This window comes from Falco biarmicus, chromosome 4 (assembly GCF_023638135.1).
Source record: "Falco biarmicus isolate bFalBia1 chromosome 4, bFalBia1.pri, whole genome shotgun sequence".
NCBI classification, from domain to species: domain Eukaryota; kingdom Metazoa; phylum Chordata; class Aves; order Falconiformes; family Falconidae; genus Falco; species Falco biarmicus.
In genome coordinates, this window is record NC_079291.1 from 91,222,402 (window position 1) to 91,245,358 (window position 22,957).

Sequence of the window (22,957 nt, forward strand, 5' to 3'; positions counted from 1 at the left end):
AATTGTTAAAATCAAGCATTTGATACTGGTTGTGAGTTAGAAGTCAAGAAAGATTTTTCAAACTTAGAAGTTTTATTTCCAGAACATGAGAATACAGCAACCTGTAGGCATGCATCAATCAGTGCTCACATAACACCATGGCTCTCTCTAACCCTTTTTTGCCTACAAATCCCTGATTTAGAGGTTCAGGAGAACAACAGTTTGTACTCTAACTTGACTTTTTCTCCCTGGTATTTTTTAAAACAATGTGTTAAGCCTGATAAGGAATATTCATTCATGTCTGGACTACACAGAACTGTGTCCAACTACTAAAAAAACCTTTAACGATTACAAAACTTCTTTTGACTTTTTCAAAGTTCCGAGTCTTTGGTAAGTGTTGGAAATCTTGGCTTTGGTACTGGACGAACACATACCTCGTGCTATCCAGCATAATTATAAAAAGCCCATAAAATATGGACAGCCCTAAAGCGCTGCTCTGGAATTATTACTTTAAACTCTGCCTCTATTTTTTAAATTATATTTTGTGCTTCCAACACCAGGTGTCATTTAACCAGGGCCTTTCTTAAGGGCTGAGGCATAACCAACATGAATTTAAATTAGATTGAGTTTAAGAGTGAGGAAAGAAAAATAACGACCTTGTATGACCTTAAACACTGATGGATCAAGCCAGACCTTGGGAAGAGTTACAGAGGGGCCATTCATGTTTCAAAATGACTAACCACTAAGCCCACAACACATGGATGGATGGATGGTATGGAAAACACCTGCAGCAGCTTTCTGGTAGAGCTTTCCAGATGAGCAAAGCAGCAGCAACATAACAGACAGGAAGAAATCAGGGAGGCAGAGAGTGGGTATCTGGTAATATGGATAGTGCTTAAATGGGTCAACAGAATTGAGTATCTGCTGCGTTTTTCTCCTGGTTAATGTAAAAGAACCACAACATCTTAATGTATGTCTTATTCCCCCTCTTGGGAAAAGTTAACACCCCCACCCCAAGCAACAGATATCCCAGTTAGTCAGAAGTAGTGATGACATAGTTGAGAACTGCTGGAAAAATTCATGGCACTAGCGTTATTTGTATTCCTCAATTACAAAAAAAAGAAAAAGGGGGGGGGGGGGGGTAAAACCATTACACAGTTCCTCTGCAGCCGGACCCACTCAGCGTGTGCACTGACAAGTAGAGACGCTCAGACGCTTGTTAATGCACCTAACGCCTCTGCAGAGGTCAGTAGATGTATTTCAAGAAAGCTGTATGTATTTTTGACTAAGGGAGAAATTAGGTTTATTAAACAGCACTTTTTTTTTTTACTGATGGAGCCAGTAGCGGCACTATTTGAGAACTCGCTCAGCTGTAGGCAAGTCCAGTATTTGCTGATCTCAGGGGTGCAAATGGCCATAGTGTTAGATTTAAGGCTGGCACTGAAGTCAGAGCAGATGCTAAAGAACAGAGTCAGCAATACCAGCTCTAGTATGCAGAATCAGTGTCTGTGATAACAGAAATAAATTGTCTTTAACTATAACCCAAGATATAAACAGACACATACACCATCCTAAGGATGGAAATAATTTCATAAGGAATACAAAAATGTGATCTAAAATTCATACACCACCACTGTGGATTGAGTTTATGAATACCCAACAACAACAAAAATCAGAATCATGGTAACATGTAAACATTTCCAAAAGAATAAAATAATTCTCTGAAAACCTATGAGGGATATCATTCAGACTGCATAATTCTCTATCTGACTTTGATCTATTTTCTGAGTTTTATTCTTTAGACTACTATAACATAAACATGGGATTAATTTAAATGTCTGTCAAGACCCTTGAATTTCTAAACAGAGAATACATTAAAAAAATATCCAATTCAAGGCTTTATACTAAGTTGTCTTTAACACAATTATGGGGGGGTTATAATGACATCTTCAAAGGTAGAAAGAGCTACAAATGACTGAAACTGCTCCTGTGAAGTTCAATAGCCAGCGTTCCGCGATGAGCGCGGCTGGTGCACACACACCTGTGACCAGCCCCTGCGCCGTTCAGCTTCAGAAGGCTGATGGGCACCAAGGTATCAAAGTCACCTCAGCCCAACCAAAGAACATTATGCACAAATAGAAAAGGAGGCATAAGCAATTCTGTTTGATTGCATGAGTGCTCGTTAGCACACACCAGCTTACTGTATTATGTGGAAATTAAGCCACAAATGACTTAAGAAACCCTGCACCATGCATTGTCATCCACGTTCAAAACAAAACTTCTGAAACACGCAATAGCAGACAGATGGTCAGTCATTAGAGAGCAGTGGCTCTCCACTGGTGCATACCTGTGGAGCTGGAAAACAAAACTCTTTTCAGTTCTTTAGAGGCAGTAGAACAGTCATAATCTCTGAAGATGGAAAAAATGTTATTCCTTATCTACTGAAACAATCCACAGCAGTATAAATCTACTCCAGCCCCATGGATACCAGGCAAGCGCAACACATTTTCTGAGGAACATCATTCCATAGCGATCAAGTGATGTCAAAATGGAGACAAGCACAGACTGCAAGATGGGCCGGGAAGACCATCCCATCCCACCGACACTATTCTCACAGTGTGTGAACACTGTGTCCACGCTGATCAGCACAGCACTGCCCGCGAACTATGAGCCCAGCTGTTTTTAAAGGACTTGAATAACACAGTAAGAATTGCAGGTTTAAAGGTAGTAACATTTGAGGACTCTGAAAAGTTACCTGATAATAGGCCAAAATTTACAGCATTTAATTAAGTGTTTCAAGTTTAAGTCCAATACACCAATTCAACGTTCACACAAAGGAATAGGCTTGGAATGGAAAATACGTAGTTTTGTAGAAAATAATTTGGATCACTGTGCTGGACAAAATCAAGACTATCAGTCTATTCAAGCATGAGGGAAAACTAACCTACCAACATCATCTTTGTATCCTTTTTCTGCTAAAGTAATGTGTATACCAACTAACAAACATTCTCTGGCTTTTATTGCCTTGAGCCCTCCCATGACAATCCAAAGGAGACAAGCTAATAGCAGTAGGAAAATGTTAAAGGCGCCTCATAATTAAACAGGTAAATAAAGTCATCGGAACTTCCCTTGTCAGAGACGCAACGATGTGACCAGAATTGCTGTACTTCCCAACCAAACCAGAAACATACGGCCTTGTCCAGGCACTCACATACAGCTTCTGTCCATTAAACCGCCGTGGTGAGGGTTGGAAAGGACAGATCATCCTGGTCTGCAGTCAAAGGCAACCGGATAATAAATTGTATGAAAAGTCACCTCTAGCAGGCTGGAGTGCTTTCAAACCTGAAAGCATCCCTGTTGTAGGACAACCGCTGCCACTGCTCCTGTGTGGCCAGTTCCACACCACACAGCTCCAGGTCTACAAGCAGCAGCAGCTCCGCTTACCTCTGCGACCGCTCGCCCGCCGGAGCACGCTACATCGCTACTGCCTGCCTGGAAAGTACCAAGGACCACACCACAGAGATATAGGCTGCTGAGTCAAGATGATTGATCAGATTTATAGATAAATTTATATTAAAAATAATATAAATACATCCATTAAGGTAGATAGATGGATTTATAGCCCAGAACACAGCCAAAGGGAAACAGATGTTTGAGAAGCAGCCACACACGTTCACAGCGGGTGCCATGATCCATTCACCTCCAGAATCACCAAAGCAAAGCTGGCCACAGGCTCATCAATATATTTAGTGTGTCTGCTGGGAAACAAGCTATACAACAAGGATTTTCCCGTCCTCTGAAAGAAGCGGTGATGATACGCTATTATTATCTGCATTCCTGTTGTTTGCTCGTTTCCACTGCTTCTTCTATACCTAACGCTGCCAGAGAAAACTTCATTGGGGTCTTAGTAATTGCACAAGCTGGGATGCCAGCATCAGGAGCCTCTCCTCAAACTTCCTATATTCAGAGCTTTTATTGCAATGTCTTGCAATTAGTTTCCTATTTCAGAGCTGCTACTATATAGCCAATTTATATCACTGCATTAAATAGAAATAAACTCATACTGTACGGTCCATGCCTGTTTACAGTATTTGTCATTTAATCCCCTGGTACTGAGAAAGCCTACAGTCTTTCTGTGTGTTGGAAGAATTGAACATTTATCCTCAAGGACAGGAAAAACTGGGAAAAGATGAAAAATTAATATTTATATACTACATGTAAACACATGCCATGTTTTACATAGCTCTGAACACTGTCTGTGGGATTCTTCTCTATCCTTACAAAGTCAGCCCTGCTTTTTAATTTAAAGGTAAAACCATACATGCAAGTTTGCAAGATTTTGGGTCTTGGAGACCAGAGCAGTTCTCATTTAGCACCAACCAACAGAACAAACCCAACCACAATCTCACCGGTTCAGAAAACCACCGAGGTTCACCAGTTCTGGCAACAGCATGTTAATACACAGCCCTATGGGCACCTGTCAGAATTTTGTATTTTTAAGCTGTCTACTCATGCATAATATGAATATTTATTCACTCCTCTCTGGTTGTTTGCCAGAGATTTATTTTAAGCTCCTTGGTTCCGGTGTAACAGATATTCTCCTCCTCCTCCTCCCATCCTTGCCTACACTGTTTTTGACACTGTCGGCATCTCTCCCTGGGAGAGAAAGAAGGGGGTGGGTGGGGGGGGAAGAGAGAGAGAACCTGCAATATTTATGGAAGAACACAGGAAGGTTAGAAAAAAATGTCTTCTGACCTTCACAGTTTTTTACTCAATGACATAAGATGAGGTAGAAAAGAATATAAGCACATCTTAGGTCTAAAAATTCATCAGCTGATAAATTAGTCTTTTTGTACACCACAAAACTGAGTTAAAAGAAAGTATTCAGTCACATTTCTGTCAAAACTTGCTGGTGTTTTACTTAGGGCAGAGAAACTCAAGCATTTCAGTATAAAATACAGTATTTTACACAGTTCATTTGGAGTTCAGAATAGTTTCTGCTCTTTTATACTTTTTATGGGATAGACTTTGAAATTGCATTTCTCAGTTTGCTGTTAATATCCACATCTCGGGCTTAAGAGTTTATTCTCTGCTTCATGCACATGTGTCGCTCCCATTAATGCTAATGGAATCGAGTTAAAACGGAGCACTGAGGGAGAAAAAAGTACTTGCTAATCCTTTATAACCTTACCGCAAAGAAAAGTGATTTGTAAACCACGTGAACCCAAAGATCAGGTACAATAGCTGCTGACTATTGTGCTCGGAGTTACGGGCTATTCCTTGGGTACTGCGAGGAAGAAAGGATAAGCCATGAACTACAGAAGCATGACTCTTCCGTAACAGAAACGAAACACAGTGCTATTTTCAATGATTGGCTTTTTCACAGTGGAACAAGCGGTCCCTGAAGCGCAGACCCCCAGTCAAGCCCTTGGTGCCTTGCAGTACTCGGAAAACCAGGACGACCTGAGCCGTGCCCAGCCCGGGGGTGCGAAGCCAGTGCCCCTGCCCTGGGCACGCACCACCCTCCTGCTGTCCCCACGGTGCCCAGGCAAGAACGTTTGGGCTGGGTTTACCATTTTGCTCTCCAGTTTTGCTCTGGGGCAGACAGCAGCTGATCGACACTTTTAATAATAGACAGGGTCTTTGAGATGTTCGTTTTTCCTCAGCGCTGCTTTCTTAGTTATTTGCTGTGGGTGCATCCTTAGGACAACACAGATTAAGAAAAGGCAGAGTCAGCTCACATAAAGATCTAATGCTGATCTTCACTTGACTGTTTTTATTTGCAGGAATCAACAAGGGCATGGACAAGTGCCATACAAGGTATCTGAAACAACCCCAGCCCCAAAGAACTCTTGGTGTCCATATGCTACAGCAGAAGACATGAAGGGATAACACAGTCCCCCACCCTGGGGCTGCACCGCCGGCCCCTTTGCGTAAGGGAAGCAGAAGGGCCAAGAGCCATGAAGCGCAAGCCCAGAAACATCCCATCTAACTATAAATACCTGACTGGCTAGCTAAGGCAGAGACAAACATCTTGCTCCGAGAAAAACCTGCTGCTGTATCACTGTCACCGGCAGTTTACAGCTGCAACAGGGGCTCACCAGCTTTATCAGCACTTGTTTGATCTTGGTATTACTTGCTGAAATGTGCTCCGACTATAAAACCCACAGATTAAAACCTTTGAAACATTGAAAACATTGAAACATTTTAAAATATTCCCTATATACCATATAAATAATTGATGGGGAGAGTCTCCAACCATATACTATCCATCAATGCCAATATATGGGAGAATTAAAACTGACAGCATTAGAGCTCTGTGATTGATTTATTGCTTTGTAATCAATCTTTCCTGATTTGTTATCCAATATAGGTTTTTCCCCAAATAAGGAGGAGATAGAAAATGATTATAGGTGTAATCATCTATATGTTCATTGCCTGTAATAATTCATCAGACATTGGACTACTCATAAGCAGGTTAAAAATTAATTTAAACAATGAGAGAGACCGGCAAATGTATCATCAAATGGTTACTTTAAATGTCTTTGTCAAGCATTACAGCTTTTACTTTTGAAAAAAACTCAACATTTGACAGATAAATTCTGAATACACATGAATAAACCCTCAGAATTCCTGAAATGCAGAAATTCAGCCCTGGATAAGAAATAATGACAATAAATCAGAGTTTGTGTGCCTTTTAGAAAACTATGACATTGTATTGCAAGGGTGAAATTCCTGCATCATTCTGCAACAAGACAAGATGTATTAAGAGTTCAAAAGGCTTTTTAAAAGATGATTGAAGTTTAGGAATAATAAGAATAAATGAAGTTCAATTAGATAAGACATGTTTCTAATGGACACTACCCAATCTCAGCATGCCGAGGGCAATGTTTCTCCACAGGAGTGCTATAGCTTTATACAAGTCCTTTGCAAAACTGAATCTTTGGATGCAGCTGGCTGCAGCAACACCGAGTATTTCTCAAGCATGACTAGCGGCCATTGCTAAAAACAAGTCATATAATGGCAGGGTCCAGGGACCTGGCTTTGTGTCACAGTTCCCGATTCGTCTGCAGTATAATTTTAAACCATGTGTGAAAACAAATGCATTAACTTGCTGTAAGCACCATCAGTCAGCGCAACCACAGACACCTCCTTGCTGTTAACGTTGTCTCCCACCCACAAGGCTCAGCAGGTTTCTGAGATGCAAAAGACACTTTAATCTCCCCAGGCTCCACTTGCATCAGCATCAAAGGGGAAAGGTGCAGCATGCTAGGGCTGCTCGGGATGCTCTTAAACACTAGAGATGGAGTATCAGTCATAGGCAATAAAAATGACAATTACCTTTCACAACCAAGCTGCCTGTGCTGCTTGCTGTCCCAAAGTGGTTTGTGGCCACGCAGGTGTAACTTCCCGCATCAGATTTGGTGACGTTGACAATCCGGAGGCTCCCATCATCCAAAACAGTGATTCTGGAAAGACAACAGACACAAGTTGTCGTGTTTTGTTTTGTTTTTTTCTTTTTTTTTTTTTTTTTAAGTCAACATAAAACTCCTTCAAGTCTGCGTGAATTATTGATGGTTTGAACAACAGACAGTCCATTGCACGTTACAGACAGAGTTTAGCTGACAGAAATCTCCCAGGACGCAGTTCATAAATACTGAATGCATCATTTACATGAGTTTTCTGTGTCTTTACTTGAGGGCAACTTTAATTTACACACCAGCAGCTTGTGTAGGTTTTACACGTGTCTATAATTTGATATTCAGCACTCACCATGACAACCCTTGCAACATGTGATACACAGGCTACATCTAAAAATCTCCACGCTCGCCGCTTAACAATGTAAAAGCTTCTGCCGAACAGATGCAATGAAGCAGGTGTTTCACTGCTGCTTTTTTTCAAGACGGCTGATGGCTTTCCAGCAAGGGTACCACGCTGCCAAGCTTCCCCTCCATGCTTTCTGCCTGCAGCAGAGCTCAGCCTGCGGGGCTTATCTGCAGCTGCACTGGCAGGTTAAAAAACATATAATAAAATCCTATTTCATTCCTACCCCCTCCTCACATATGCACTCCCCACCAAAATGGTGGTGTTATCTGCAGTGGCACATGGCTCCAAGGCTCACAAGGCAGGTGAGGATGACGGGTTAATCCCCAGGGTGACCCCCGGCCCCTCTTGCACAAGCGCTGCACGTCGGGCTTTCCCTGGGCTCACAGTCAGCTTTGTCTCCTCTGCCACTTCCTTCTGCTCCAAGTCAGTGAAAACAGAAAACCTGATTCTGCCCAGTAAATCCCATAGAAACATTAATGCCTTGTGCCCTGTGGAGGCATAATCTAAGGACACATCAGGAAAGCCTTTCCACCAGCCAAATACCACCGCTTTTAGCAAAATACCTGGTTGTCTGCTCAGAATCATGCCTCGCAGCACAATCTGCTTTCTCCCCTCCAGCCACTTTCAGACCTGTGCTGAAAATCTTGTGCTAATCCTGCCTTTTTTTGCTCAATTATTTCCCAATTTAACTAATTTGAGAGTAAGGAAAGCAGCCTTCCTGCATCTCTAATGCCAATCAAACTCTGCACAACTGGGCTGAGAAATCAGGAGGAAAGAAACTTCGCCAACAATACCTGCACCGCTGCAGAGATGCTAAGATGGCTCTTCCCACCCAAGAGCGCATGAATCGGCCTGAGGCTTTTCTGGCAGCCATGAGACAGCGCTGAGGCAGCTGAAGAAGTACCAGCGTGACACGAGGCACGACCACAAGCGCAAGGGACATCTGCCCACATCAGCCGTGGGGCTCCCCAGGCTCCAGCCAGCTGCAGCCTCCGAGCTGGACATGGTCTCCAGTGAGACTCGGGAGATGTCACCTCGCCTAAGGGCGCCGGCGCGGGTGCCCTTTGTCATGCCGTGTCTTGATGGGCACACACGGGCTGCTCGGCCCACATGTACAGACCTGCTTCGAAAAATGGGACAGTCTGAGCGTCTTTACAACGACGGTACTGAGCGAGGAGGAGGAAGAGGGTGCGAGATGCTCTGACAGCAGCCACTGGATCGCTGTCCTGGAAGCCCTCCCTGACCTGCTCTTGCAGCAGCACGACAACATGCAGGCCAGCTGGCAGAGGCCAGGGACAGAGGTTGTATTTCACACATCGGTAGCAGTGATATTAATAGAAGTTTCTCACCTAGCTTATAGGTCTCCAAATTGTTGCAGTCAGTAACATTCACTACTGTAATTTATTTTTGCAGGAGTCCAGTGCCATATATTTGCTTCTGTAGCAGTTGCTCCAGCTCAATAATTGGAAGAGAGCAGCATACAGCTACTTGTCTCTTATCTTCACTATTATGTTGGCACAAATCAATGCACGTATTACATTAAACGTCTGCTGGAGCACAGGACTTGCCACACTGGCCTCCAGTGCAGAAGCGTGGGCAGCAGCAGCACCAGGAGATCCCAAGGAATTATTTACTGCTGTTATCAATTTCAGGTCTTCGGAAACAATAGTGCCTTTCAGAAAGCTGAAGGTGCCCTTGGCATGCATTAAAATTCAAATCAATATAAACGATAGAACAAGCTCAGCAATATGCTTCAGCCCAAGAAGGACCACCCTGCTCCAGCACTGCCCCTGCCAGGCTCTGCACTGCCTCCTTTGGCATTTTTGCCATCCTTAGAAATCCAGAAAAAAGTGATGTTTTAGACTATTTCTGTACAGTTGAGTTTTTATTTTTATTTATTTATGTTTTACTTTTATCCATATGGTTGAAATCTATTTATGGGGTAATCTCTTCCATAGATCATTTTAATTGTATCTGTTGATGAAGCCAGCTCTAATATCAAATCGTAATGCCTTTTCTGTCTTTGTCTTTCTTATGCTATTGGTTTCCTTCTAACTCATCTTTATTCCCACTGTAAAATTACTTGGCAGTTAATTTGGACTGGATTGCTGCAGAGACCACCTTTGGATGAGGAGATGAGGACAGTCAATCCCCCATCAGCTCTGGTGCGTCTCAGGGAGCCAGTCCTGTCGTTACTGCCTTCCCTTTCTAAGCGGAAAGCCGTGGCCCCGCTGGCTTCACAATTTTAACACACACACATCCTTCAACCCTGGCAACATGCTGCAAAGAGTTCAGGTGACACTTGCACCGAGTCCTCCAAAGTCCCAAACCCTTTCCCCAGAGAGCCTCCAGGCACATTTAATTCTCATCAGGTAACTAAGTAATTCCCTGCACACCCCTGTAAACGACCAGCATTAAACCTGACAAATAATTGTGCAAGTTAACTAAATTTCTTTTAAATAAATCAGCCCATTAAAACCTTACTGTGTCTCATTGATTAGGAGGCCTTATGGTTATGTGGCTCTTTTTGCTGAAGATGCTTTTCTACACTGAATGTTTTGTCCTCTAATTTGAATCCAATGTGTTAGAAGTTAACAAGTAATTATTTTAACACTTTGAAATTTGTTACAGTTAGTTGAGGAAGTAGGAGGGACTTTCACTGATTTTGCTAATTCACAAATTTTCTTTGCAGACATATCTGCATTAAACGAGAGAAGACGCTCATTTTAGGCCACTGAGGATTCTCAAACTGCTAATTGGCTTGAAAGCAAACATCTCTTCATCAACCACTTTTAGCAGTTCGGCTCAGAAAGTTCTTTCAAGACATAAAGTTCAAATTAAATTAAGTACTCTTTGGTATGCTTTCTTCCTTCTCTGAAATACACCCCCAAATGTTTTCTAATAAGATGCCTAGGAAGACATAAAAATAAATGACATTTCCGATAAACACACATTACTTCAGAATAAAGTTTTGGTTGCTGAGTATGCACCTCTCTTCAAACCACTACAAACTTATAAAATGAGCTACTGACTTGCTATTGAATGCTCTGGGTTCCCTGACACTTCTAACCACCACAGTGGTAACAATAACTAAAAAATGTAAATCTCTTCTCATACAGGCTAATGCAATTGCTCTACCAATAACCTGGCTCGTGGTCATTGCTAGTATCAGAGAAAAATCAAAGAAGATAAAAATACCCGTTTGAAAAAACAGACGATATAAGATAGTTAGGCACCCTTATATAAAGAAAGGTCATCTATTTTAAACATAGCATTCGTAAGAGACAATCTATTGGTCTGTGTTGTCAGCTGGAGATTTCAGGTCCACAGAGAGCAGAGACACATCTGAAATTAGGAGATAAAAGGATTGTTTGTTTCCTAAACCAAAGCTTTGGGTTCTACCCCAGGAAGAGCTGACTTTGTCAGTGTTTTGATCAAAACTCTTCTGGGGACAAAGGACCTTTAAAAATGCTGAAAAACATCCCTCCCTAGCCTTCCTTGCCCCCCCCCCCCCTTTTTTTTTTTTTGGCACTGCTGTAGCAATCATAAAAAATTACAAGCTGAACACTTTGCATTACCCTAAAGAAGCCTGTCTCAAAACCGATGGGCACACACTTTCCACAGCAGCTTCTTGTTGATGCTGTATGATGTTGATGTTGACGACTGCGTGTGCCCTCTGCCAGCTCAGCAGCAATGGAGGCATCTAAAAGCATTTGTCTGGTTGGTGTGAACCTTGAAAAGTACACGAAGGACAAAGATGCATCTTTATGGATGGCAATTATTTAGGCGTGTGCTACAACTGCACAGAGCTCTGCTACGCAAAGACACCCAAGCTACCTAGAAAGGACCACCTTGGCATCATGGCTGCATCAGCACAGCCCTCCGCCTGGATCAGGACAGCAATACGAACCTGCTCAGTGTCTCCAGCAGCAGCTGGAGATGAATGGCAGAGGTCAGGCAGAGCTGGAGCAGCATGAGAAAAACCAGCAGCGTATAATGATTTTGGTCTGATCTATTAGCACTTAGTTTTCAGCTCATGATCCATCTGCCATACCTGATGTGTTACCCACCAGCAGGCTGTGTTACCTCCAACCCCAAATCAAGCACAAATGGTCTGATTCATGTAGCTCACCACAGCATCCCCCACTGCTGGGCAGGATTCCCAGGAGCAGATAAATATTTTGCAGTCAGTAACATATGCATTTAGAGATAGAATATGTCCTGTTGAGATCAGTAAGAGTTTTATCACTGACTTTGTGAAAACGAGATCAAGCCCTTATTTGGAATATAAATGACTGAAAACTGCAAACTCCCAGAGCACATCATAAAACTGAGTATCAGTAATTACCTCCAGCCCAGCTCCAAGGAAATCTGACCTTTGGGCATCCGGATGCATCACTTGCATCTACCAAAACATGCCTACGACCTGCTGCTCAGGCTTGACCTCATGCTTTGACACAGCGTTTGCTTAAAAATCCCAGGCTAATAGTATCTACTGTAACATCTTGCTCTGTTGTTTAATAAAAGAAAAATCTATGCGGGTCCAAGAAGCAAATACCTCAGCAGTGCACGGCCGGGGGTTGTTCGACCTCTCCTGCACCTTGCAGCCGCCCGGTGAAAGCCTTTGCAGGGATGAGCAGCAGGTCCATGCACTAACCTTTTCATTGCGAATTATTTTCTAACTCACAACGTACACACATCACTGACAGAAGACCTGCACCAGACAGATGATAGTGCGGGTATCCCTCAATATATTCTTCTCAGCTTGCCCTCTATTTTTCTGTTCAGCAGATGGAAACATGTGGAATATGAATGGGCTACAAACGCAGTACATATGGCAGGTTGTGTGTGCGACAGCAACAGTTGCATTCCCGAGGGATGCAGCACGCAGGCGAGCAGCGCAACTATGGGACTGCAGATTAGAGCTCCAGTGTTTCTGAAGCAAAGTGCTTGTAATTATAAAATGACTTTTTTTTTTTCCCTCTCAAATGGTTTTATTAGCACTGCTGCAATGAAATAACCTATGTTGCTTCTTATCTGATAATTTTAGCATTTTAATTTATGAAAGACAAGCATAACTACACTTGCTTTCACTGTTGATTAAACACATGCATCTGAAATATTTCATGCTTAGCCAAGTAAATATTCCACCCCCCCACCCCCCCAGGAAACAATGCTTAGGATGTCCGATCCTTTTTCTATTACAGGGAGAAAAGATGTCTTAGAGTAAGCATTTAAATGAATGTCAGCTGGAAGAAACACACACTGAGTGCAATTTGAGATAAAACTACCATTGATCCCTTCATGTACAGTCTTTGTGGCAGTGGTTGACATGGCTATTGAAAAGAGACTGTGGTGCCAGAGTTCTTCTAAGAGATAATCCGTCTTCTGAGAGAGGATTTAGGTTAAATGTACCTGTGAAAAACAGTGTATTTCAGGCGACATGATGAATGGCCTATTGTCCATCCTCAGCGCCTTGCTTGGGCTGGGCGGGTTGGAAGCAGCCGAAGAAAGCAAAAGCACCAGGCATACCCGACTGCAGTCTCAGCGGAGTATTTGCTCAGCCTCATATGCACAGCTCATAGACAGGAATATCTAGAGCAATTTTTAGCCTAACAGCAACTTTGCTTCACAGCACAACTCTACTGCAAATGTAAATGATTCCAGGCAATTGCATTATTTATCAAATTATTTCTGTTTCTATCACATGCCTTTGTAGCAGTTTATTACCTTTTTAATAACGCTTCCCATGCAATGAGGCAGAGACTGGGATTATTAAAATGATGTCATAAACGCGGTATTGGCCATTAGGCTATTTCAGGAAAACACAGTAAAATTTACAAGTACTCACAGGTTTGGCTGCGATAGAGAACTCACTGCTCAGAGCATAGCCCTTCCTGAAATCAGGGACACTGCTCACGAGTACCTGCTTGTCACTTGAAGAACGGGCTGGTTCAGAGTATGGTCCACAGCTAAGAATTTCTGTGGCCCTGGGACGCTGTCTTCCTGTGTGACTACAACCTTTATGGTGCATAAATAAATAACAGTAAGGTCAGAGCTTTCTGCTTCATGACATTAATCTTCATTAAAGTATATGCTGAGGTCAAAGCCAACTTCTTGGGGCTCTGCTCGACACCCTTGATGGTCCCTGATGTGCAGGGAAGACAGGGCGCGGGCAGAGCCCTGACCCTAACCCCCACGCAGTGCCTTGCTGCATCATCTGAGACTTCCCACCCTGCATCAATACCGGCCAATAATGCTCAGCATTCCCTGTCAAGCTTTCCAGGCTGGGACTTTGCGCAAGTCCTGAAACTTCACACATTTCTGAAAATAGGTGTGGAAGGGATGGTGTCCACACTGCCACCAAGGTGGGACATCTTGAGGGCTGTGTTCAGGCAACATGAGCAGATGGGACAAGCCTGGTTCACGTCTAAGAGCCGTTAGGATAAGTCCATCAGCATTACAATCATTTCCATTTGGTCATCCACCTAAACTCACAACTGATGTGCACAGTTATACCACGCAGTCTTCTACGCACCTGCAACTCCTTGTCCAGCACCTGCTAGTTTTGATTTAGATAACCACCTACAGCTGCTTCAGTACTTATTTGTCTATAACTACTTGTCTTTTCATGGTTCACAGAAAAGCCTGAGCTAATTTACAGCCTCAGTCAAAGCCCATTTAATTTAGTGCATGTCTTGGTGAAAGCAAGCATTAGATAAGGCCTTTCTTTTCCATGACAACTGGCAGGTCTCTTAACAGCAAACTCACTATAATTAATTTTCAGGTAAGAACTATATTTGCTCAAAATAAACTGAGGTAAAATCCTGTTGCATTGAGTTCAGCAGAAAATTTCCCACAAGCTTTGCTGGAGTCACATTTTAAATGGAGCTAAAGAGCCTGAGGTTGCAGTGTTTGAATTCCTGAGGTTGTGTGTGGCATAACTACACGGGGGTGCTGGGGTCTCTGTCGTGGGAGTGCTTCTCAGTCTAAAACCTAGATCTATTTTGTCCAAGGGAAAGCACTGGCTGGAGAAGGCACTGAGGGATGCCACGTTTGCACCATTTTTACTGGTACATTGGAGTCATGAAGGACACCAGGAGGTTTACTGCTAAATTACAGCAGTTGTGAATTGGCTAGACATCATGGTGCACAGAACTGGGGTTGACTTGGCATTGTCTGTGCTCTGGGACTACCAGAGGAAAGCACAAAGAATTAAAATTAATCTTTTGGAAGATCCTCTACGTAATAGCTGCTCTTGCCTTGCTGCATTGAAAAATACAGAGGACTACACTTCTTTTCTTACTTAATTCTCAGTATTGATCTCTGAGAAAATACTAAGAACACTTCTTCCAGGAGTGTGAACCGTTGTCTGTAAATGTGGTTTCATTTCAGGCTTTTCATTTACAGGCTTGTTAAGTATGAAGAATTAAAGGTGAGGAGAATATAAACTGTGATTCTTTCAGATTATCATAAAAACATGTAAATATTATCCCAGAGAGAGAAAAGAACATATTTTGCTCAGATAAATATTTTTGAGAATATACTAGGGGCCCCTTTGGCAACATCAAACAACATAACTCCACTGAATTCAGTATCAGCTTAAAGCAGTCACGGATCTGGCATCCTAAGTTCTCCCACAATTCTCTTTTTCAAGAAATTGTTTATCTGCAGTAATGAAGCAGTCCAAATAAATAATACTGCACCAGGCCTATATTAATATCTATAAACACAAAAGCTGTGTTTTGTCATCATCCTCACTTTTGTCCGTAAATTTTAAGACAAGTCTGGAAGTGACAAAACCTCACCCCAAAGGAGCGGTGCATCAGGAGGGAAAGAAGGGAGCACTTACAGATATTAGAGATTTCATGTAAATTGTTTGAAGATGCCTAGAGTCATAATTCAAATATAAAAATATCCCTAGGTTATTCAAGAAGAACAGTTCTCTACAAAATGTCTTTCTTAAGGGATGCTGATAACAGGAAGAAACAAATGAAAACCAAACACCAGCACTGCTAGGGACCCTGAAGGAAAGGAGGCGGCTGTGGTGAATTTCAAATAATAGAAACCTTTTGCCTTCTCTCCCTTACTGCTCTTTTTTCACTACGCAGAAAAATAAAACAAATACAGTAAGAAAGACCATGTCATGAAAATAAATATTTGAGGAAGCAGATCTGAGTAAAGCAAAGGAGAGCTTGTTTTTACAGCTTTCATTCCTGAGACATGAGGCAATGATATTTGAGCTATATGGGAAGATTTTGCAAGTCTAGAAGCGTCCAATGTACAAAGATCCAATTTTCCACCGATTTTGGTGGGAAATAAAGACCACCCCCCATGGGAAACTGCCCTTTGACATGACTCTTCAGCTTCGCAGTTTATTTTTACAGACTTATTTGGCCATTTGCTGTGAACTGTGAACACCGCAACAGCACCATGAAGGATGGGGGTGCTCTGCACCGGCAGCCCCAGGACTCCCCTTGGAGCAGCTCTTGCTGGTGGCAGTGGAGGGGCAAAGCAAAGCACACTTGCAAACCGGCCCGTGAAAGGCTAAAACGTCCCTTCATGCACAATTACCCACCCAGAGACAGGCTGCTCGCCGCAAAGCAGGCTCCTGAGGATGCAATGGGAACCTCACGCAGAAAGCAGCAGGTGCTGCGAAGCCACTACTGCATTCAGTCTACCTAATGTTCGGTGAAGTATTTGCTGTGCTCATTCTTCCAGTGCCTACAGCCAGAGGCACCGAGATTAAGTGACTTCTCCTACTCTATGAAGAGGGACAGTGGAAACCTGAGGAATCAAATTTGGAAGCACAGCCTCCAGCCACCCTCAGTGACAACTCCTTCCCCGGCAAGGACAAGCCATCCCCCTCTACCTACAGCAAACGCTTCAGAGGTTTGGAGAACAGAAGCATTAAAGAGAACTCCATGGAAGCTCATAAAAATTATTCTCTTATGAGAAAAAAAAAAATCCGTGCAAAATTTTCTGTGCATCAGCTGCTGACACAAACCATTTCTGGAAGCATTCGTGAGATTAGAGCAGAAGCAGTAAAAGCATTCTCAGCTTATTTGTTCCAGCTGATACCACCCGAATAGAAGCCCAAAGGCATAGTCTTTCAAAGATAACACATCTTTCCCTCTAGTTTCAATGCCCACAGTACAAAGATAAATTACCCACTCCACTTGTAATTGACATTAACATAATTTGCAAGATCCAAAGACACATTTACATCACTTAAAAATGATGTTTAAATAATCATCAAAAATATTACCAAGTCTGGTAGGTTGTCTAAAAAGTTCATTAGGACTCCTTTTCCCGCTGTAGACATATAATTATTGCCTTGGAATTAAAACATGCGTTTTAAAGTGTGGCCCTAACTGCAAAATCATTACCTTCTTGCTCTTAGTCATGAGAATATCCAGGAGAAGATATATTTGTTAATAATTTTTTCCTTCAAAATGCTACAGACTTACTGAAATCACTGTTAGTATTTTCTTCAACTGGCGGACAAGCGTGAACCACACATCAATTTCAAATTGCATTTAGGAGACTAATTACAGACATTTATTTTTGAAAGTGTTGGCTGCAGCGTGTGCTCATAACAGAGAGAAACCTGCCTTGCCGCCGGGAGCCAGGTCCTGCCGCCTCCGGCACAACAGTGCCGCGGGGAGGAACTCACTCCATCCTGGAGCACCTTTACAGACAGGGAGAAATAATTTGTAGCCGTACGCACAGTACCTCGAGATGAATTTAATATAATGATAAAGATGAGACACCTCAAGCAGGAAAAGCAGCAGCTATTTAACAGCATGCGGTGAGTGACAGCATTCCTGTTAAGGATGTGTAAACGTGGGACACATCTGACTGTGCTCTGAAGGGCTGATGCCTCCAAGATGGGGCTCACTGGGCGCTTCACCCTCCCCTTTTGCCTACCTCTGCATGCAGGGTTCTACTTTAAAAAATAATTTATTAATTTTAAAAATTAATTACAATATAAACATTAAGCTATAAAAATATAAAAATAAATTAATAAAATATTTTCTAATTTAAAAATTAATAAACAAGCCCACAAGGAAAAGCCTGTTGACTTCTCTAGATACCTTGGGTCACAGCAGCACCGCCAGTTCGGTCAACCACGGCTGGGCTGTGGTCACAAACTCATTCCAGCAGCGGTAGTAATGATGTCCTACATGTGTATCAATGAATACTACAATAACACCACGCTGAAAATAATCTGCTGGGGAAATAGGAACAGATTGCTGATGTTACAGGAGAGCGTGTCAAGGTGTGAGAGAGTGTCTCATGCCTGGAACACCAGCTGAAACTTGGCACAGGTTGGGGTTACACCAGCATCTCGGGTGTGCGCAACAACAATTTGTGGCTGGTTATAGGAAATGATCTCCGAGCTCTACAGGGGCAGATAAATGAATGCACAAATTTTAGTGATCAGCCTACATACAAAATAAAATTGCACCGAAACTGGATTCCAAATAAATCTCTAACTCCTCTGAGGTATCCTTTCGCTATAGACATTTGATCAAGAACAGAAGGAAAAAACAATGCAAGAATGAACTGAAATCACCAACTTCACCACCAGCGGTGAGGAAAGGTGCTTGTTAGCAAGCATCTTCCTTAAACAAAGCTGATGACAATCAGAAAGCTGCTAAAGCAAAACAGATGGACAGCCAAGCTTTGCGGAGAGACCATTCACAGGGTTGTGCATACAAGTATACGATAGATATCTCAAACTACCAGAGGAACAGAATTTATTATCTTTGCCAGACACACGGAAAGAAAACAGGTCCCTGTAACTACCCTTAGGAAGCAAGAAGATGGTGACGGTACAGCAGAACTGACTGGTTTTCACCGGCAGATTTCAGATCACACAGATCACTGGCTCTCAGCGTTAGCGCGCACTAAATGACGAGTGTTTAGTGTTGAACTGATGGACCCACAGCCACGACAAACTTAGGTTAAACAGTGATTTTCCAGAACAACACAGAGCCAAAACCAGCTGGGAAACAAAGAGTCCATGGCCATGAGACCTTCAAGCCTAGGACAGCTGTGGGTGCCCCATCCCTGGCAGCGCTCAAGGCCAGGCTGGATGGGGCTTGGACCAACCTGATCCAGTGGAAGGTGTCCCTGCCCATGGCAGGGGGGTGGAACTGTATGGTCTTTCAGGTCCCTTCCAACCCAAACCATTCCATGATTCTATAACTGCTTTCCAAGGCCTCTTGACTACTGAATCAAGTGGTTTCCTGGTTCATTTTAGTTCCCTTTTTGCAGAAAATTGGTTAAAGTAAGTTGACATGCCAGTTATTTCAGATGTTCCAATGAAGTAGAGCTGTCTTCTGCCATTGCCTTTGAAAACTAAGATGAATGCTGCATTGTCAATTCAAACTTCAAAAAGCTATTTGCAGGGTGTCATTTTTCATTTTGCCTAGGCAGGATGTAATGAAAACCCGACAAGTTATTGATGGTTTGGTTACCTGTCTGCCTTAAAGAAATTGCAAAGGTGCTTTATTTAAAAAAAAAACAAGACAGTCAACACAATTAATGCAAAACAATGATGGGAAGCATCCTTTGAGGTTTTATTTTCTGCTGAAGTGTCACTAGACTGTGTGTCCAAAAGCCATTGCTGGCAATTCATCTCTCAAGTAATCAGTATAAAAATATTACTACAGTTTGTACCCTGGCACCAGATTGGGAAAGATGTGCTGTTTGTCCTATTGCCATTTTCTTTTTGGCTGTTTAAAGTAATTAACCACTAATTAGGAAGTCTGAGGCAACAAATAAAAAATTGGAATTTATACAACCTGCTAAACTCAAGACACATTGAAAGATAAGAGAAAAGGCTTTCTCTTCTTGTCTGATTTCGTAATTTTTCCTTCTCAAAATGACATAGTGTCAAAGTGAACATGTTAAAATTCCCATTACAAAAATAATACCTGAGCGATCTGTAAATCAACAACCCTTTTAAGCAGGTCCTGAGGATGTGAACTCTCCAGAAAACCACGGCTAACCTCTCCCAGAAAAGTCTTGCTGAACAGTTTTGCAGTGCAGAAGACAATGGGAAAAAAACACCCCAACCAATTGAGAGCTTTCTGCTTTCCTTTGGCCACCGCCACTCCAGCTCCTGGGAGGAGAGGCTGCTGCTTTGGGCTTCACCTCGTGGCTCCTGCCAGCTCTGTGCTGGCCTGGGCACTGAGGACATCCTTCAGCATCCTCTCCGACGCAGCTGGCAGCGCTTGCCTGGGCTGGTGGTGTTCTTTATGAACAAATGAACATTCACTGCCCGTATTAATAAGCCGGCAGGCACAGCTGTGCATTAGCACATCCAAGAGGCTTTTCAGCTACAGCTGCCGGGTGTGCTACAGCCCCAGGCACGGGGCTCCTGATTGTCCCGGCGCACCCTGAGCCGCAGAGCACGTCACCTTCGCGGGGGCTGGGGTTACAGGGCGGCTCTCCTCGGGTTTTTGTACACGGATGGGCACAAAGCCCCGAGTCCGCATCGGACTCGCACTTCCCCTTCCCGGCCTCAGGTCCTCACCTGCCTTTCAGAAGTTCCTAGGGCACTGGGACTTTCAAAACTGAACCTACCCTTCTAGATCATCTCCAACTCTAGGCTATGGTGGACAGCAGCAATGAAATACTTGGAAGAACCTGAACCTAAATTACTTAAATCCTGAAGCACATAAGCCAATTTTGAACACAAATCTGGAAGTGCCTTCTCCCTCCTGAACATTATTTGACAAGGTCTGAGCTAACTGAGCACTCTTTACATTTCCAAATGCTTCTGTGACTGAACTCAATGGGTAAATGCCACTATATGTTGCTTTTCTGTGTTTCTATTGGTTTTCAGCTAAAAAATATATATATAAAAATCTTCCTGCTTTAAGCAATATGGCTTTGTGCGTGCAAGAGTGTGCTCATATATCACAAAGCTTGTCAAGACTGCAAGATAATGGGACCAACTGGGAAAATTTCCATGAAGATAGTGAGTGTGCCTGGAGTATCTAGGTCAGATCCTGCTCTAACAAAGTGCACTATGAGGGTCCCTTTATACAGAAACTTGTTTAATTAAGATAACAGATGTTGCTATTATGCAAGTCATACTGAGTGGCTGTTTAATTGGACACTTTCATATTCTTTGCTACCAGCACAGAACATCATTTGTTTTTTATGAATTTCTTTCCTTACAATTAAACTGTATAAACAATGCATGCACTGTATATTCACAGAAAAGAAACAGCTCTAATGATGTAAGGGCTTTACATGAACAAGAATGGGAGAATGGCAATTTGTTTTGGGGCTTAAAAGTACAATTATTTTTCTGTCCTAGACCCAGTGCACGTCTGGTGGCAGGGTAAATGTGACTTCCAATAGCTCTAGGAGAACATTAGGAGTGAAGACCATTGTGTACGTATTTTAAACATTTTTTACTTCAAAGGAATACACATTAAATTTTGACACACACAGCTCTTACCAAGGGCATGAGGGAGCTGGCAGCACTGCTGGCCCTGCTGCCCTCCTCGCAGCGATGCCCCGAAGCATCCCGGAGCAGGGCTCTCCCACACCGTGCAGCCGCCAGAGCAAGCACTAGCCCAGACCAAAATTTCCCACCCAGCTGCTGTACCACAGCCCGTCCCCCTGCTTTGGCTAATCAACACACTGGCTGACGAGGCTGGCAGAAATACAGAATTTCCCTAAACAAAAGCCATCTTGGTTTTCCTGCACACAGCTTGCAGTTGGGGGGCAGAGGAGCAGAAGCGCAGTGGGCAGCCAGGGTGGACCGAGAGCGGAGCAGGACAGCTCCCTCACCCGCTCCAGCCACAGCCTCCGCTCTGAGGAACGACAGTGCGGCCCTCCGACAGACTGAGATCTAAACTGAAACGCTCTGTGAGAAATGAATACATGTAATTATTACCATTACGGCATGTAAATTAAAAAGTCATTTCCCTAAATCCAAAACAAGCACCTGAGAAAAGAGGGAAGGCTGGCAGGGAAGCGATGCAAGCCTTGCCTTACCAAGCCACCCCTTTGCAAGCAGCCCTAACCATCCCTTCCAGCGCTACTCCAAGCAAAATCATCCCACGCCACGAGCAAAATACATCCCTTGACCAAATTCATGAGAAACTTTCTTAAGATACTCCAACAAAACGGCCTCGGGTGGTATGTTATCAGAAGACAGTTCAGCCTGCACCATGGAGTGACAAAGTGCCCCAGTGTGTCGGCGCGGACGACAGGACCAGTCTCAGCTCCAACGTTAAAGCCCAGAGCTCCTCCCGCCCAGCCCCCGGGTGCTGCACACCCACCCGGCAGCACCTGCAGGTTTCACGGCTGCAGTGGGGTTTTTTTCGTGGGCTATAGACAAACATATGAAAATTAAGGGAGATCTAATTGTTTTGAAATGAACTGCTTTAAATTAACTGCTGAATTAAGTGTTTTAAATTATTTCAAAAATGCTTTCTGGTGCACAGTTCAGAGAGAATTACAGTTCCATTGCAGGATGTTCCTCCAACAGTTTGGAGCGTGGGAGCAGATGTGACAGAGGCTTATTTTAATTTCAGCTGGCAGCGGTCTGTGTAGCTCCAGGATTTGTCTCTAATCACACACAGCCCGATTCTCCCCCCTGCACCCAGGAAAGCTGAATGAATGAACTGACAACTGCAGTGACTCCCGATTTTCACCACTGCAAGGACGAACTACTCGCACTTGCAACCGAGCACAGTTCTCTGTGGGAGTCACACCATAATTATGAAGAAATTGAAAGGTTTCTGTGATAAGATAACCTGAAAATAAAGGTTTTAAAGCACTAGTCTCAGTAACAAATTTATCTAATGTTGTTGCATTAGATGTAATTGAATTATTATGAAAGGATTAAAAAAATCCTGCAAGAACAATCTGACTGCTGTGACTTCCCTTCCCACTCCTGCTGATGAAAAATATATGCAGTGCAATGCCAGGAAATAATTGTCACAAATGGGAAATACTACAGACAGGAGGATGCTTGGCTTCAGGAGTTTAAAGGAAAGCCCTCCATTAAGGACTTGCTTTCATTCACTTATACAGGGGCTGTCAATTAATGGAAATTTTTCCAAACTTGTGGGTAACTATGGATTTCTGCTTTATATTAGTAAATCTCATGTAAAAT

At 43.1% G+C, this 22,957-nt stretch overlaps 1 protein-coding gene across 5 annotated transcripts in view; it reads right to left on the reverse strand.

Annotated features, from left to right (window-relative positions):
- The window catches only part of LOC130148520 (contactin-4), a 339,116-nt gene that overhangs the window by 34,494 nt on the left and 281,665 nt on the right, over positions 1 to 22,957 (reverse strand). For all 5 annotated transcript variants that reach the window (XM_056337222.1, XM_056337218.1, XM_056337221.1 and 2 more), the window contains one exon: positions 7,321 to 7,448. In XM_056337222.1, the coding sequence (XP_056193197.1) occupies positions 7,321 to 7,448 (128 nt within the window). The remainder of the gene's footprint in view (positions 1 to 7,320; positions 7,449 to 22,957) is intronic.